At 35.8% G+C, this 17,716-nt stretch overlaps 2 protein-coding genes across 7 annotated transcripts in view; one reads left to right on the forward strand and one right to left on the reverse strand.

Moving 5' to 3' along the window:
• Positions 1 to 17,716, forward strand: part of LOC125270643 — a 154,586-nt gene that overhangs the window by 41,825 nt on the left and 95,045 nt on the right. For all 6 annotated transcript variants that reach the window (XM_048194480.1, XM_048194481.1, XM_048194479.1 and 3 more), the window contains exons 3-4: positions 5,208 to 5,383; positions 15,427 to 15,589. In XM_048194480.1, the coding sequence (XP_048050437.1) occupies positions 15,573 to 15,589 (17 nt within the window). In that variant the 5' untranslated portion in view covers positions 5,208 to 5,383; positions 15,427 to 15,572. The remainder of the gene's footprint in view (positions 1 to 5,207; positions 5,384 to 15,426; positions 15,590 to 17,716) is intronic.
• Positions 1,906 to 17,716, reverse strand: part of calcrla (calcitonin receptor-like a) — a 33,700-nt gene continuing 17,889 nt past the window's right edge. Inside the window, exons 3-13 of the mRNA XM_048194453.1 lie at positions 16,696 to 16,849; positions 15,421 to 15,534; positions 14,662 to 14,774; positions 14,467 to 14,558; positions 14,258 to 14,384; positions 13,823 to 13,976; positions 13,665 to 13,725; positions 12,149 to 12,215; positions 11,630 to 11,848; positions 8,509 to 8,550; positions 1,906 to 5,374 (exon numbers count right to left, since the gene is read on the reverse strand). Coding sequence (XP_048050410.1) covers positions 5,159 to 5,374; positions 8,509 to 8,550; positions 11,630 to 11,848; positions 12,149 to 12,215; positions 13,665 to 13,725; positions 13,823 to 13,976; positions 14,258 to 14,384; positions 14,467 to 14,558; positions 14,662 to 14,774; positions 15,421 to 15,534; positions 16,696 to 16,849 — 1,359 coding nt within the window. The 3' untranslated portion in view covers positions 1,906 to 5,158. The remainder of the gene's footprint in view (positions 5,375 to 8,508; positions 8,551 to 11,629; positions 11,849 to 12,148; positions 12,216 to 13,664; positions 13,726 to 13,822; positions 13,977 to 14,257; positions 14,385 to 14,466; positions 14,559 to 14,661; positions 14,775 to 15,420; positions 15,535 to 16,695; positions 16,850 to 17,716) is intronic.

Genomic DNA, 17,716 nt, shown 5'->3' on the forward strand with positions numbered 1-17,716 from the left:
TTACCAAATGAGTATGAGCTGAAGAAACTGTCTCCATCCATCATAAACATATGCCACACGGCTCCGGAGGGTTAATAAAGGCCTTCTGAAGTGAAGCGATGCGTTTGTGTAAAAAAAAAAAAAAATCCATATTTAACAAGTTATGAAGTAAAACATCTAGCTTTTGCCAGAAAGCCTTCCGTATTCTTCAAAAAAATGGAACTGGCGTCACGTCAGTTCCGTAAGTTGAATAGGGAAGGCGTAAGACGTACAACGTAAGCTTTTTGAAGAATTCGGAAGGCAGTCTGCTAGATGTTTTATTTTTTTTACACAAACGCAATGCTTCGCTTCAGAAGGCCTTTATTAACCCTCCGGAGCCGTGTGGAATATGTTTATGATGGATGGAGAAACATTCTTCTGCTCATATTCGTTTGGTAACATATAGCTGAGATGCGTCAGGATATTTATTAATATAACTCAGATTGTGTTCATCAGAAAGAAGAAATTCACATACACATAGGATGACTTGAGGGTTAGTAAAGCTTGGGCTGATTTTCATTTGAAAGTGAACTATTCCTTTAACTTATCTGCAAAGATGCCTATAGATATTTTATTGTGTAATATTTACTAATTAACACTTTAGCAAATAACAATATTTTTTTTTTGTGGTGTTTTAGTGCAGTGGTTCTCAAACCTGTCCTGGGGACCCCCCACCACTGCACATTTTGCATGTCACCCTCATCTAACACACCTGATTCAAGTCATCAGCTAATTAGTAGAGACTGCAAGAGTTGAATTGGGTGTGTTAGATGAGGGAGACATGCAAAATGTGCAGTGGTGGGGGGTCCCCAGGACAGGTTTGAGAACCACTGTTTTAGTGGACAATATATATTGTTCCCTCCCATACCATCTTTGTAAAGTGACCTTGGGTCTCAGAAAGGCACTATAAAAAAAAAAAAAATGTTATTATTATTATTATTATTGATTGATGGATTGAAACATGGCATTATGCACTCCTGGGCCAAAAAAAAAAAAAAAAAAGATGGCCCAAGATGGCTAAATACTAAGCTTTTACTTGTCTAAACCACAAATTATTGGTCAGGAAATTAGCTAAATTTAAGCAAATACTGTACTTAAAAAGCCATTGCTATCTCAGAAACAGAAATGAAGATTGTGGCAGAATATGGGAAGTTGTGTGTGACTGTGGACTGATGAATCACTATGAAACACGAGTTGCATGGTGATGCTCCAGAGCGATGTCTTTGAAAATCTGCTGAGAAATATAAAAATAAATGCATCTCTACCACAGTGAAGGAAGAATGTGGGGGGAGCCTTTTAGCTGCTGGTATTGGGGAATATTGCGGAATATCTTGCTTCCCACAATTGAAAAGGAGGGATCAGATGTTATTTTTCAACAATCCAATGTTCCTTCCCAAACTGCAAAGTGGCTTGAGAACAAGTCCATCAGGCTCATGTTTTGGTCTTCTTCAGAACCCTTTAGTAAATATTTGTTCTCACAATGAACTCAAATGAACTAGGAGACATTTTTCAACTACTCATGAACTGTTTGAAACCATTAACATTGACTGGATTAACATGGACTCTTACTTGAACAATTTCCTGAACAGTGATTTGTGATTAAAATGATTAAGACCGTTAAAAGACCACTAAATATGTAGCCATTTTTAGCCAGGAGTCTAACTAACAAAGCAGTGCACTCGACTGAAGGCAGTTGAAGGACACGTTTGATGACGAACATGACTTTGTGAGAGGACTTCATTAGAGATTGCCCTTGGAATTTGAGTAAATTCATTTCAATCCAGTTCAGTGTGAATAATGGAACCTTTGATGTGCTTTTGTATTTTGACCAACATCTATTCCCCACCCCAGTGCTTTTAATGAAACACACATTAGCATTCAAACAAGACACTTGAAATAATAATCTATAATTACAGAATAATACAATACACATGATTGCAACACTGCCCACATTTTATGAAATAAATGTTACACGAATACACCTCAAGAGAACAAAAGACATATTACATTCATACAGAAAAGAACATTTGTAGTGGTTGAGTTTAGGTGCAGCATAGACACAATACAACTATTCTGATACCAACATAGAAAGCAAAATTAACTTTCACAAAAAGTACAACCTCAAATACCAGGTCGAAAAACGACAAGCAAATGTATATTTGCAACATACTATGAAACATATGAAACCGTCCTGCAGTGAGTACTTTGTTTTCACTGAAACACAAATTATCACAAACAACATAACAATACATCATGAGCAACAGTAATTGGCATACATTCATGAAAATGAAATAATGTGTTGAGTCTGCGGAACTTAATGAGATGATACAGTGGATATTTGGCTTTTTTTTTTTTTTTTTTTTACATGCTGTGATTTGCAGTATTGATACTGATTTGCTCTGAACCCAGATTGAGAAATGTTTCTTGTTTAGAGTGGAAGAAATGTAATGCAAAGCAATATTATGCACACGCCTATAAAATATTCAGATGTGATTACAGCTAACAGTATAATATTTACATATTTAATACAAGCACATTCACGCACGTTTGTGGCATTACCTGTGTCAACAATTTTGTTTGCATGGTCTAATATGGACAAAAGCAGGAATTAAAAATGAGTAATTCACCCAAAAATAATGTGACCAGATCGGAAAGTCTTATTTTCCACTGATTTATGAACCTTCAATTGGCTCATTCATAACAGGCTCAGTGAATAATATCTTCAGATTTCAGTCTTTTTGTCACGTAAAGTGAAGAGATTGAAATGTAAATATTGTACGAGTTCAGAAAGCTTATATATATAGTGCATGAGTCAGATGTGATCATCATTAGAAAGAGTGGAGTAAGATTCATCAGAAGTTTTCCTTTTTTTTCCAACAGAAAGCTAACTGCATATAGGTTTGGAATGACATGAAGGTGAGCAAATAATGCCAGTTTTCATTTTTGGGTGAACTATTCCTTTAAGCATTATGCAAACTTGCTGATTTTCAGAGAAGAACGGAGTGAGTAAAGCTGTGACATCAAAGGAAATAAACATTACTCAAATCATGGAATGTAATTGAATTTAGTGAAAGGTAGAATTTAAAGTATCTTTAGAAGCCACAGGGTCAAATATCAAGAACCTTTTTTTATTTAGTTGCTTCTGAATCCCTGCACTTTGACACAAGAGCGCGATATCTCAAACACTCCAAGCGTATTATAGGAAATATGAGTAGCATATTCTAGGTAGCAGATTATTGTACCTTATTTCATAAAAGTCACATGACTGAACACTACAAGAATGTTAAGAAATATGAAGTCAAAAAACACTGAAAATGTGGCATGGGTAGTATAAATTTAATTGTGAAAAAATAAGCATATAAATTAGATTATATTGAGAAATACTGTATATCTTAAAGTGATACGCATGTTTTTGAGTTCTTACATAAATTATGGTCCAATCTCCAGTGTCATTTTCAGGAGTCCCTAAAGCAGGTGTTTTGGAATTACTTTACAAAGATCTCACAATATTTGTGATTTGTGTTGTCAAATAACGGATATACTTAAATAGCAATTAGAGACCAAAATTGTGCATACTAAAAATACTGCATCTTATTGATTTCTTCCTGAAGTTTCAATTTACTTCTTGTCCAAATAAACAAAGACAACAGCTGGCTATGATACTGTTTCAGATTTACGTTAAAATAGTTGCCAAATCATTATTAGGCCGTGTGTCCACCAAAGCATTTTATCCAGCTGCTAGCGTACTTTTCCAATTGTTTTCAATGGGAGCGGCGTGTTTTTTTTAAACGGCAGGAACATAACGAGGCTGAGCGACTTTTTCACATTCAAGAGCACTCAGCGTTTTTATGGTCGAGTAAAACTTTGAGTAAAACGCTGTGCTCATCACTTTCACTTTTTAGTCAGCCATCCAATCAGAGTGGAGGAAGGCAGGACAAATACAACACCGACCAAACTTTCACAACATTCTTGCTGTAAAACATCATCAACAAGCAGAGAACGGAACAAAATGAATAAGAAATTAAGGCCCCGTTTACACTAGTGTGCTTTTGTTTTAAAACACATAATTTTTGCTACGGTTACACCTGTCGTTTACACTACGCCAGCATTTTCGAACCTCAAAAACGGAGACTTTCGAACACGATGGCGTGGCTGTTCGCTCTGCATATCCTTGATGACCATGTAAACAATAACATGGAGACTGAACTGCAATCTTTGCTGGGTTTGTTGTCATTTTTAGCAGCCATTGTGTAGTTAAACTCTGCATTTTTTTAATACTGCAGCCACCTACATGTGCAAGAGGCAACTGTTTACACTTGTACGCACATGCCCAGTGTGCATGAACGGTCATGTAGTATAGACGGAGATCGTTTCTGAAATGCTGTGGAAATGCCAGTGTAGACGAGGATCGTTTTCATTTTAAAACGCCGCTTTAAAACAAAAACGCACTAGTGTAAACAGGGCCTAATATTGCTGGTCTCCGAACATACATAGCAGGTACTCTACATTGTCAACATTTTTGCAGCAAATTATCTGCGAAATCAGTTACAAGTAACAGTGCAGAGGGTATTCCATATCATAGCAACAAAGCGTCTCAACTGAAAAAAAAAGAAAAAAAACTGTGATGCCGAAGCATTTTCAGCAGAGCATCTAGCGTTTTCAGCTGGCTAAAACGCATTGGTGGTCACGCGGCCTTATAAAAGAAAAAGTGGCACTGGCTTTTGCGCACTCTTCAATTTTTTTTCCAACATATAGTTGTTGTTGTTTAAAAATATACATTTCTCAGTGTGGTCATCATTTGGATTAGATTTATCTTTTTTATCACAGGGACAATCCTATAAGACAAAGAAGTGCATTACATATAAGAGCTGAATATTTACATTTAATTCCACTGCAGACAGCAGTCGAGCAAACTAAAATACTGTGAAGTACAAAGACATGGCAAATAATGCTTGTATTTGTCCATTGAATGAAGGTAGCAAAATGTTTTTCAGTGTAAATTCTAGGAGAAATACCTTTTCTCCACCCTTCAGAGAGTATGAGTGGTGAATTGTGGGTAGAAAGGTCCAAGTCAGCCATGTGACAGCTGTTGCTGTAACCAACCGTTTATATATACTGTATACTGCCACGTTCAGTGGCATCAGGCAAAGGGATTCTCTGGTTTTAAGATGTTGTCAATGTCATTGCAGTTTTTGCCATTCAAGTGTTCTGTGTGGCCATCGATGCTGTAACAGCCCTGGACCTCTGTAATGGAGGACGCCGTGTACGAGGCAGACCTCATAGCATCGGACTGCGCGATGGTGCTTCCAAACTGGATGCGGTACTGATTCCAGTACCGCCTTAAAACCGCTTGGACCTGGGGAAGGTATGGACAGATGATCTCAGTGAACATACATCAATTATCATGCAGAATTAATAAAACATGATCTACTTTTTGAGCATTTAACAATTCACATTTAACTAGTTTTATAAAATAAGATTTATGATTTGGACAGATTTACTAAACAGGGCAAATTAGAGCACAATTCCAAAAAAGCACCTATGGGAGTGATCTACTGACGACACACAAATTAAAGAACACAGACGCAGCCGGATCATTTCCATAATGACCAGCGCAATCTACCAAGAGCAGCGCAAATTAGCATCTGGTTTAATACATGCTTTTTGGGCAGTAAATAATGGCACAAATACCAGTATATTGAATAACGCAAACCCTAGTAAATCACCTTGCATGATTCATTTAAATACTCTCCTCTCATAAATTTTGCATCTGAACAGGATCCTAGAAAAGCATATGCAATAAGGTCAGTGATAAAAATAACTGTCCACACGCTTTCAGTGCTAATTTGTCACTGCGCATCTTTAGTAAATCCTGACAGTAGTTTTTAATGCCTAAAGAGTTGCACTTCTGCAAGCTGTTAGCAAATCTGTCCCAAAATCTCTAAACTCATGTCATCATTTTGGGGGGTGTGTGTCATGACCAAAAACATAAAATTCATTTCACTGTAATTTTATATATCGCAATTTAATTTTTTGTAATGGAAATTTAGCAAATAATAATATAACATTTGTCATATAAAAGTTTATTATTTAGAAATTTAGCAAATAATAATAAATATAATATTTGTAGTCACAGATACGCTGAAATTCTATAAAACAGCACGATTGTGAGCATGATTAAATTACCGTGTAATAATGCATATTTTTGGATATCCTAATTAAAATAATTACTATATTGTACAAATGAAAGTAATTCATCTAAATTGATTTATAAGTTTAACTAATTATAAGTCTGGCATCAGTTCTAAAATAGCATAGTACCATGCAACAAAACTCAAAACAGTAAAACATATTATGAAATTGATATTTCACAGTGCTATATACACTCTTAAAAATTAAGGTTCTTTGTTGGCACTTAACTTTTAAAGGCCGACTGAATTTCCTTGGAAAGCACAGCTTTATTCAAGTAATTTCCAAAGAAACAGGAAGACAGGGCGGGATATATCTAGAAGCCCCTCCCCTTTTTTCAAAATAGCCAATTTTGCTAAGATCACAGCTCGGCCAGAGCCGTTGAGCTCGTAAAACCCAATTTCCCTCATAATCTCTTACCGTTTCTCCTCCATATTGCTTTAAAAATATAGCATTGTTTGTAGAATTCAGACGTGTCTGAACGTTTTGTGGTCTGTGCCGACTCGCACGTATGAACCGCTCTGTACTCTCGTGTCTCTGGACCAGAGCAGACTGTGCTCAAGCTGTGGCGGTTCACGTGACACTAACGAGAAACCGGACTTCGTACACGTCAATGGAAATCATATTTACACTGTCTGAATTGTTCCCTATCCTTTATATAGTGTACTATGTGCCATTCAACATATAGAAATTAGTAAATGTGTGAACAAGTGACTGATTTCAGCCGCAGCTTCAGCGTCTGTTTATAGTGTAGGAGGGGGCGGGACTTCAGATTCTAGAGAGCATTTGATTGGACAGAAGATTTGTTAAGAAGCTGAAGTTGGCGCTGATGTCATTAAAATCCATGATCCATTTTAGCGGAAGTGAGAGACTGTAAGTTTTGAATGCTTATATCTCCTAAATGCGAATTTTGTCATTGATTTGGAACACACCAGCTTATTCATATCCTTAAGGCTAACATATTCATACTAAAAGCTAAAAAACTGTTTTCAGGGGGAAAAATCTTTTGATTTTCAGACTTTAACATTCATGGAATCTTTCATTTCAATTTTATGGTGGAAAAAGGGTATTCAGATTATTAAAACACTAAGAAAATGTTAGAATTTTCATGTATTAATCACTTTTTTTATAATGTGTGAACGGCTTATAACAAAACTTTAATGATTTTAGAGACCTTCCCTGACTTCCTAGGTTGTCTATGAAAGCCTGTAGACTAATTTTTATGTGAAGGACTCAGGACATTTTTGCCGAGAAAATCCAAAAGATGTGACATTTCCGCACACTCCCGAGAGCCTTTCGTTTCGTTTTGTGACACGTGAAACGAATATTCAGAATAATGCCAAAAGGGCTATTCTGTGCTGTAATGTCAATGTGTCATGCAAAGAAAAGAGATTTATTCAAACTATAGTCTCACATAGCCAGATCTATATAGTCTCAAATATTGGCTACTTCATAATAAAACTATCAAAACAGTGTAATTTCAATTACCTCATCTGTCAACATGATGCTGTTGAATTACAGAGCTGGTACAAACATATCCACAACGCTATGATCAGATGCTTTCTTAACTGCTGTTTTCTCACCACTGTCGTTTTTGTTGTGTTTATTTTGTTTTTAAGAGGAAAGCACGCAGCATGTCTTTACATATTCATCTAAACATCGCTTCCAGCAGCAGGGGCGGCATCAAGATGTACATTACAAGTATATCGCTAAGTGATTATATCATGGCATTGAATCACATTCAGTGTCTTGTACGTTACAATAAGTTGCTTGCTGCAGTTCACTTAACGGCCACTGGTGTCGCTAATAACAAGGGTTTCTGAATCCTACATATAGCCCCTTTAAGAGTTCTTTGGAGAACCATAAATGGTTCTTCTATGCCATTTATGCCCTTTTGGAACCTTTATTTTTGATATGGATATTCGTCATACTTTTTGAAAGCTATAAAGCAAACTGACACATATATCATCATAGCATTAGCTATCCATTTAAGCATACAGGTTGTATTAACTGCCAGACCGGTAATGTTATCCATAATAGCTTCTGCATGCTGCATTACCACACTGCCTCTAAAACAACTCAATGAAAAAAACCCAAAATGATTTGGACAGGTTCCCTCTGAGTCAGGCTTCTCACATTGGTGCATGTGGATTTCTGCCAATGTTTTTAGGATTTAGAATTAAACAGCCAATACAGAAACTCCATATCTGAGCTTTGCTTTCAAGGAAAAGGATGTTGCACAATCTTTAATTCCTTGCAGATAAACAGGAACATTTTCATTTTAGCGGGGTAAACTCTTACCTCTCCGTTGAAAAAGCAGAAGATCGTGGCCACCAACAGTCCCTTAAACATAAAATCAGAAATGCACGTCAGCAGTAAATCAGCATAAACTGCAAACTTGCATTGCTAAACTATAATCTCCCATATCACAACCTCTTCACTAACCATTGCTCGGCTAGTGTTGAGTACTGTTCTCCCTTGTGTTTTGACACATTTTGGTAGAGAGTACTCTTGATGTGCACGAAAGAGGCATCTGGGATGACAAGCCTGTTTTGTTGCATTATTCATTGTGCCGATTCAGCTAGGTCTAGCAGTACCAGCTGTCCAAGGCTTCTCACTTTGCTGTTTTCTTCACAGCAGACTACAAATTATTATTTTCTTGCTGTTGTTCACCTACCAATTTCAAAATAAATGTTCATGAGTCAGACTTTTAAGAGGCAAGTGGCCTGATGTCATTATTCTAACTTTTATTTTAAATGAATAGTTCACCTCCAAAAAAGGTTGCCATTATTTACTTTTGCCTGTGTTATTTCTTCAGTAGAGTTTAATGGAAATCAAGATTATCTGTGAATAATGACTTGTCTTAGACTTTTGCCTGTACTTTTACAGGACTTTCAGTGTTGTTTAATGGAAAAGACCAGTGTGGGAATCTTTTGTTTACCACATAAATAAATAACAGCATATGGTTTAGGAACAATATGAGGATTAGTGATTAAAAGCAGAATATCTAAAGAGACAAGTTATCCCCCCTGGCTAGTATCTACAGAGCTTCCGTTGTGATTTGCTTTAAGATTTTTAACTAACTAATGGCAAAGTAAACTTAATTACAGGCTGCTGAGCTTCTGCCAGTCAAAGGGACAAAGAGAATGGGAAATACAGTCTTGTAATAATAATAATATTAATAATAATAATAATGTACCCATGGTCAAAACTGAACACTCCACAAGTGCAAAATCCAAGTAAAATATGGCATAGGCAAATAATTAAAGTTAAGAACTGCAAAATAATATTTGTTTTGAATAAAATTGAGAATGATAGTCTGACCCTCACTGATATACGGTCGCGTACACACTGTAAAGTTCAGGAGTAACAACAATTTCAAATTGTAATAATATTTCACAATATTTTTGATCAAATAAATGCAGCTTTGGTGAGAGTAAGAGACTTTTAAAAATAGCACAAAATCTTACTGACCCCAAACTTTTGAACAGTAGTGTATACACTGCTTGATATTAAAGGTGCCCTAGATTCAAAATTTGAATTTACCTCGGCATAGTTGAATAACAAGAGTTCGGTACATGGAAAAGACATACATTTGAGTTTCAAACTCCATTGCTTTCTCTTTCTTATGTAAATCTAATTTGTTTAAAAGACTTCCTGAAAACACGCGGATCTCAACATAACACTGACTATTACGTAACAGTCGGGGTTGTACGCCCCAATATTTGCATATGCCAGCCCATGTTCCCAACATTATGAAAGGCATTAGACAAGGGCAGCCAGTAATGTCTGGATCTGCACAGGTGAATCAACAGACTAGGTAAGCAAGAACAACAGCGAAAATGGCAGATGGAGCAATAATAACTGACATGATCCATGATAGCATGATATTTTTAGTGATATTTGTAAATTGTCTTTCTAAATGTTTCGTTAACGTGTTGCTAATGTACTGTTAAATGAGGTTAAAGTTACCATCGTTTCTTACTGAATTCACGGAGACAAGAGTCGTCGCTATTTTCATTTTTAAACACTTGCAGTCTGTATAATTCATAAACACAACTTCATTCTTTATAAATCTCTCCAACAGTGTAGCATTAGCCGTTAGCCACGGAGCACAGCCTCAAACTCATAGAGAATCAAATATAAACATCAAAATAAATACTTTACTCACATAATTCGAAGCATGCATACAGCATGCATGACGAATATCTTGTAAAGATCCATTTGAGGGTTATATTAGCTGTGTGAACTTTGTAAATGCGCTGTAATATAATCGAGAGCTCGTGTGGCAGGGAGCACGCGAATTAAAGGGGTGGCGCGCTGAAAAAATCAGTGCATAGTTAATGATGCCCCAAAATAGGCAGTTAAAAAAATTCATTAAAAAAATCTATGGGGTATTTTGAGCTGAAACTTCACAGACACATTCAGGGGACACCTTAGACTTATATTACATCTTGTGAAAAAGCATTCTTGGGCACCTTTAACACTCGTCAATTGCGGGTGGATTTCAGCAGTGGCGTGTAACGCAGTCACTCCTACTAGCCACTTTGGCGAGTAGAATTTTATATATAATATATACATTTTTCAGTTGTAGTCTTTTAAAAAAGCATCTGAAATAATAAACTAAGTGCAATGTAGTGTTATCAAAAATATCAATTTTTTGATACTGAAATATCTGAAATACTTCTAATACTAATTTTCCACAGAATAGATACACAATACCATCTACGCTTTCTCATCTCTCCGACAGCGAGTTGACACACAAGCCCACCTCTCCTCACTCACTCATTTCATTTGCTCCAGATGAATATTGTTGGTGTCACAGGGCTTGAATTTCTGCATAGGATGCATAATTTTACTCATTCCTGCAGATTTTGTGCTCACACCCAAAGTGTGTGCACATAAAGCTGCCTCTTAGTACTAAATGGAGTTTTTTTTTTGCTGCTTATTGCCCTTAAACAGTCGAATACACAAAAAATAATGCCAAAACGCTGTTCTTGGCAAGTATTCACGTAAATACAATCAGTCATGTTTGAAGTGAACGTAAACAGTTGAGAAAGAAAATGCATGTGTAACAGTATAATGGATCTATGAGTCAGGTCTTAAAGTGACAGCAGCCTAATATACCTGCTGCCAAATTATGAGATAATATTAAAAATATCTATATGACAGTTTTTCCCCATGGTATCGATGTCAAAATTGTGGCCGGTGAAAAAGCTTAGTGGCTAACAACTTTGGAAAACCACTAGACACACTGGCTGGTGAGCAAAAAATGCCAAGCCCTGAGTGTATAAGAAAAAAGAAAGAAACAAGCAATATATATTTCCATAGTCATTAAGAAATAATTTATAAGTGGGTGAATTGAGAGAATTTACACCATGAAACATGTAAGATTGGTGATAACTATTTGACAGCTTTTTACCTGATAATGCATTATGATATGCATGATGTAGTCGTAGATTTCAGCGGAAACACGCCCTGCAGGTTTATATGGGAGGAGAACGTACTGGATGCCGAGGAGTGGAACCAGAATGAGGGTGGCACGGACAGCTTTCATATACAGACTAGACTCTGCATGGTGTGTTACTTTCAGTTTGGTGATGAGGACTCGTACGATGTTCAGCAGAAAGAACAAGTTCACCTGTAAGGACAGGCAAGATGAGTGGCAAATGCAAAGCAAAGACAACGGATCTCAGCTGGCTGGCAGATGTCAGAAGAGAGTTCGTGTAGGTAACTTCAAACCGCTTTAGCATGCTGGTGTTCTTTTTGATGTACTGATCCATATAAACATTGTGCTAGGCTACTCGAAAATGAATTCAGATCGGTGAATACAAACTTCTGGATGCAATTTGCACAAACAATACACAAAGATTATAATTAATGCTGCACAAAAAGAATGTGTTTTGGAAACGAAAAGGACAAAAACTTCCAGATGTCTTACCAGCAGCGCTGCACAGATAGGTCCATGAATAATGTATAGCAGAGAAGTATTTGAGCTGATCCAACAACTGTGGATTAGGAAGGCAAGGATTAGCCAAACGTTTGATATGGATCCCTTAAACAGGAGTATTATTTTGTACCATAATTACTTTAATTCATGCGGATTTAGGTAAGCATCTTAATAAAAAAGATAAGCTTTTTTGTGTAATTTATGAAAGTACAAATAAATAAAATACCAAAAACTGTAGTCACACTATCCTACATTATATCCTACATTAGCAATTATAATTACAAATTTAATCAAGTTCATGCATTATACTTTCCTAGATGATTGATTACATTAAGAATTGCAAATATTTTTGTATTAGTTTTCTGAAATACAATGTCACGCAAATGAGGTGTTATCTAATTAAATATGCACTAATTTGCATAAAGGTCCTGAACATTGGATAAAGCCATGTTCAAATTTTTTTTTTTTTTTTTTTTTTTTTTTTTACTTTATCTTTTTTTATCACTGTCAACAGCCTGAAAAAAATTCACCTTGTTTTTAGGAATAAAAACATTATTGTGTAAAATCAGGCAAATTATATACATAGAAGCTTGTTTCTGCCACTGAATAAAAAATAAAAATTGACTTTTTTTCTCAGAATTGCGAGTTTACTGTATATCTCGCAGTTCTGACTTTATAACATGCAATTGTGAGTTATAAAGTCAGATTTGTGAGATATAAACTTAAAAAAGTCAGTCTTTTTTTCCTCAGAATTGGATTTTATAACTTGCAATTACAAGGTAATATCTCACAATTGCGAGAAAAAAGAATTACGAGTTTATATCTACTTTATAACTCGCAACTGTGAGTTTATATCTCACAATTCTGACTTCTTTTCTTGCGTTATGTAACCTTGCAGTTGTGAGAAATAAAGTCAGAATTGTGAGATAAAAAGTCGCAATTACCTTTTTTTATTTTTTATTTTGTGGCGGAAACATATGGAGCCCCACACATGACATGCAAGAAAAAAAAATGTAATTGTGCACACGATTTATTAATTTGTTCCCTCGATTTACTAAATGTGCGCATGTTTTAGTAAATCGAGGGAACGTATTAGTAAATCGTGCGCACGATTTAGCCTGCTATTTTTTTCATGCATGTCATGTCCGGGGCTCCGTAGAAACAAGCTTCCATAGATATATGAACAAACCCCTATGTAAAAATCTACAGAATATACGTAGTAATAAAACTGAAAAGTTTGGTGAATGTAAGTGCTACTTAAGATTTCTGGCTCAGTGCATGAAAAAAACCCCCTCATTTTCAGAAAACAGCCTTTAAAGATATATATTGTAATTGCAGTCTACAGACACAAATAGATAAGGTGCAATAAAATAAATAGTTAAAGGTGTATTTTGATTTTTTTCCCCCCACTAGACTGAAACAACGCGTTATGAAAAAACAAAATCGCACAATTGACCAGTGCATGAAAAAATTATTTGCCTGAAAGCTACAAAGCAAGTATACTCACTTATCATTGTAGTAATAACTTCTGGCTACAGCATGTATTGTGGCGGGTATAAGTGGGAAACCTGTTGTTTAAAAAAAAAAAAAAAAAAAAAAAAAGGATTAAAATACATTATTCAATCAATGCTATTAATAAATGCTTTGATCTATGCGAAAACTCACCCCATCCAAGAAGGTAGTACCACATTAAATGCTGTTTTTCAGCAAACACTGCCACAACAATGAGTGTGTGCAAGTAAATCCCTTCACAAAGCATCCAGAAGTAGTTGCATCCAAAGATGTATAGATGAATAAATTGCGATACTTTGCAGCTGATCTGAATAAAAGCAGCACAAACATTTAAGGACAATTAGCACAGCAGATTGATGACATACTATAATGCTTTTAAATGATCAAAGGATAATACTGCCTTCATTTATTCACTCTTTTGTTCCATAACCCCATAAGCCTGCATTCTATGGCAAGAGATGCAATTTTTTTTTTAAAATTTGAGTTTCACATGACAAATTAAAAGCATACAGGTTTGGGATGACATGAGGGTGAGTAAAAAAATAACAATATTTTTGGTTGACTAAGTTACTCTCAATAGACACTTACTGGGTTTTGCTGAACCAATTCCTGGTTGTTTGCCACTGCTGTTAACCAAATGATAGTGATAACGGAGTTTAACACAAAGGAAAAGAAAAGGTTTTTGTGCAGGGTAATTCTCTGGCAGCTCAAACTCCTATAAGCACAAAAAAAGATTAAATAACTGTGATAAGCATTATTAACATAAATATAATAGTGAGAGAGACATTTGCACTTACTTGAAATGAAAGAATATGCCTAGTGAGATGAACAAAGACGTTAAAGAGAGCCCATGACCTATTAACGCCAAGTAGAACAAGTTCATTGCAGTCTGCAATCACACAAACAATAGAGTCATGAAGTGTTTATAGCACAAGCCCATTCAAATGTGTGTTTATATTCATCTCAAGTGTTTGTGGTGTTTATGCTCATACCCTTCGTCCTTCAGTAGTGTGCAAATTACATCTGGTGAAATTTGTCCATGTGCGGTTGCTCTCAGGATGTAAGAACCATTGCCCACTTTCTGTACATATTTTGGTGACCATTTCTGCAGAAGTAGAAGTAGATATGTAGAAAATATGTTACTGAGAGAAGCATTAGTATTAGCAAGATATGGAGACCAGACACAGTGGAAAGCTTTATTCATTTGTAAAGTGAAGCTTTTCACCATGCACCAACTTCATATCTTGATAATACTGGCTTATCTTAATAACATTTTGAGGCATGGCATGTCATAATCCTCTTGTCTAATATATACAGTAAGTGGTGTGCTTTATTTATTTAATATTTTATTATATTGTGTATATTACACACATATGTAATTACTTTATTATATATATATATATATATATATATATATATATATATATATATATATATAATAAAGTGTTAGAAATTATTTAAGTAATTAACTTCACTGCAAAATCTATTGAAACTGGAAAATGTCTTTAACATTGAAAACATGCTCATTCGTTCACCTTATCTTTCTTCATGGCAGAAAATATGTCTTATAAAAAGTTTTAATAGCCATTTAGCCTATGATTTTAGCATGATTTGACAGTGAGGGGTAATGGAGCAGAAGAACTGAGATAAATTTAAGATGATGTAATTGTATTAGGCAGGTGAGTAAACAAAGTGCTCAGACTGAACCTTATACAGGTTGAAGGAACCTTATACTGATCTCTAACATTCACCTGCAGGGTCAAAGTCCTGGAAATAGTCAGGACAGTGTTGCTCGGAGGTGACGCCGACCTCTGTATCATCCCAACACAACCATCCATCCCAGGTCCTGTTGCACATCGGGCCAGCTGAATATGGAAAAAGACCAAAACATTTATTAGTTCCTATGGAGACTGGGAAACTGTAAGTTCCTGTTATTTTCATTATCACTATTCTTAGTTCTATCTGCCTGTTCCAAAAGCTAGTCCCCCATGCTCTATTTGTGTGCTGCAGACTATGGAGAGTGTTCCAAATCCGTCATTGTTGTGTCTTGTTTAGGATGCCAAGTATGCAGCCCACTAGGTTTTGGAGCAGAGCTAATATTTCACAGCTGTCTTGCCACCCAATGGGGCCAAATGCACTCTGCCTAACAATGAATATGAGTCACCTGAGGCTTTGTGTGCTCCTGCTGTACTAATTAGACAAGATGACAATAATTAATGTCACAGTTTGCAATATATATGAGGGGCTTACTGAAAATCTTATTGAATTATTACTATTATTATATATTGCACATTTAGCATGACACATTTGTGCTACAGTATTTGCTGTAAAATGCAAATACAAAAAGGTTATAGGTATATGGCTAGTAGAGTAGTCAAAAGTACAGACTTCAGAACCAATCAGGTACAAAAAATTTTAAAAATGTGACGCTTTGAGCTCTGTTGAGCGAATTCGTAAACACCTCTGATTGGCCATTGTGTTGACGTGTTCATCGGATATGTCTGTGATTGGCTACAATGATCAACACACAGGAGTGTTTGAAAGCACATGGAAGTGTTTGAATTTGAAAAAGGGTTTTGAAAGTGTTTGAAAGCAGGCGTCAGCGGACTGGTCTGCAATAGATGCCTGCTTTCAGACGCTCCCATGTGTATGTGTAAGTGCTCAATGAAGAGCATCATTGATGAGAATTTACATTGATAAAGCATTGATAATTGAAGCCAATCACAGACACATATGATGAGCGTCAACACAATGGCCAATCAGAGGTGTTTATGAATCCGCTCAACAGCGCTCAAAGCATCAGATTTTTTCATTTTCAGTACCGAAGTGGTAACGAAGTCAGTACTTTTGACAACTCTAATGGCTGGATTGGACTGGCTTGAAGCTGCTGTGTCATTTCTTCACCAAACATAATTGCAGAATGAATTTTTGTAAAGTGTTTTAACATTAAAAAAATTACACACATCATCTTTGTCAGGATGCAGGATAATACATCTTGTCCAAACTCTAATATGTACAGTATTTACCTCTTCTGTCTTGACTGTTGTCCTTCATGATCTTCTGATAGCACTCAAACTGTGCAGTCACAATCTTGTTTCTGGTAACACTGATGTCATGGTACACATTTTGAGGATGTTGTTGTTGGCTTTCATTCACCTCAGGACTGGCTAGAACAATGAACTACATACAGCAGGCACATTAAGAAATGTCTAAATGTCTTCTTTTATTAGATGTAGGAAGACAGGTACATGTAAAATACTCCCTTATGCTATTGTTACTTCAACTAAGGCACTAAAGAGTTTCATGTTTTTTGTTTTTTCTACCATGTATAGATTGTATTGTTTTCCCTTGCCCAGCCTAGACTGTAAAACAACTGTAGTTGAAACATGCTAAATACCTAATCTAATCTGTCCTAATCTCTTATTGTATTTAGCTCCTTCAGTTACACATAATGTGCCATTAAGAGACAATTACCCATCAAAGACATTACCCTATAGAGTAATAGAGCTGCAGGGTATTTTTGTAGGCCAAAACCCAGAAATTAGTTAGTGTTTTATCACTCCCGTTCCATTGTCAAGTCAATGGGATTTTTGAATGGGTTTTTGCTTAAATGCCTGAAATAAATTTGTGGTTAACACAAGCTCAAGATATTTTCATGTTTCATTCTACGACATAAAACACATTAGTAATACCCCCAGATGATCTTTTAAAAGCTTTTGCTTGCTAACAAGTGTCTAAATGGAACTACAGAGGTTGTCGGGGCATTAAACGTCAACACGCTGAACAGATAAACACATGTACTCGCTAGTCTGATTCATTGTGTTTATAACCACACTCTTGCAAACTTTTTAACTCAGACTTTCAGACTTTTTTAAGTAAAGACTGAAAGAGTTGTCGGAAGCTTAATGGGAGGTGCTGTGAAAATCATGTGATCATCAGATCGTTTATAGCCTACGTTTAGCTTTTTACTTCTACAAAACAAATGAATCGTAAACTTTTGTTGATCACAGAGCTTATTTTCTGCAATAATATAAAAGCTACTGGAAA

Source organism: Megalobrama amblycephala, linkage group LG6, assembly GCF_018812025.1.
Source record: "Megalobrama amblycephala isolate DHTTF-2021 linkage group LG6, ASM1881202v1, whole genome shotgun sequence".
Lineage (NCBI taxonomy): Eukaryota > Metazoa > Chordata > Actinopteri > Cypriniformes > Xenocyprididae > Megalobrama > Megalobrama amblycephala.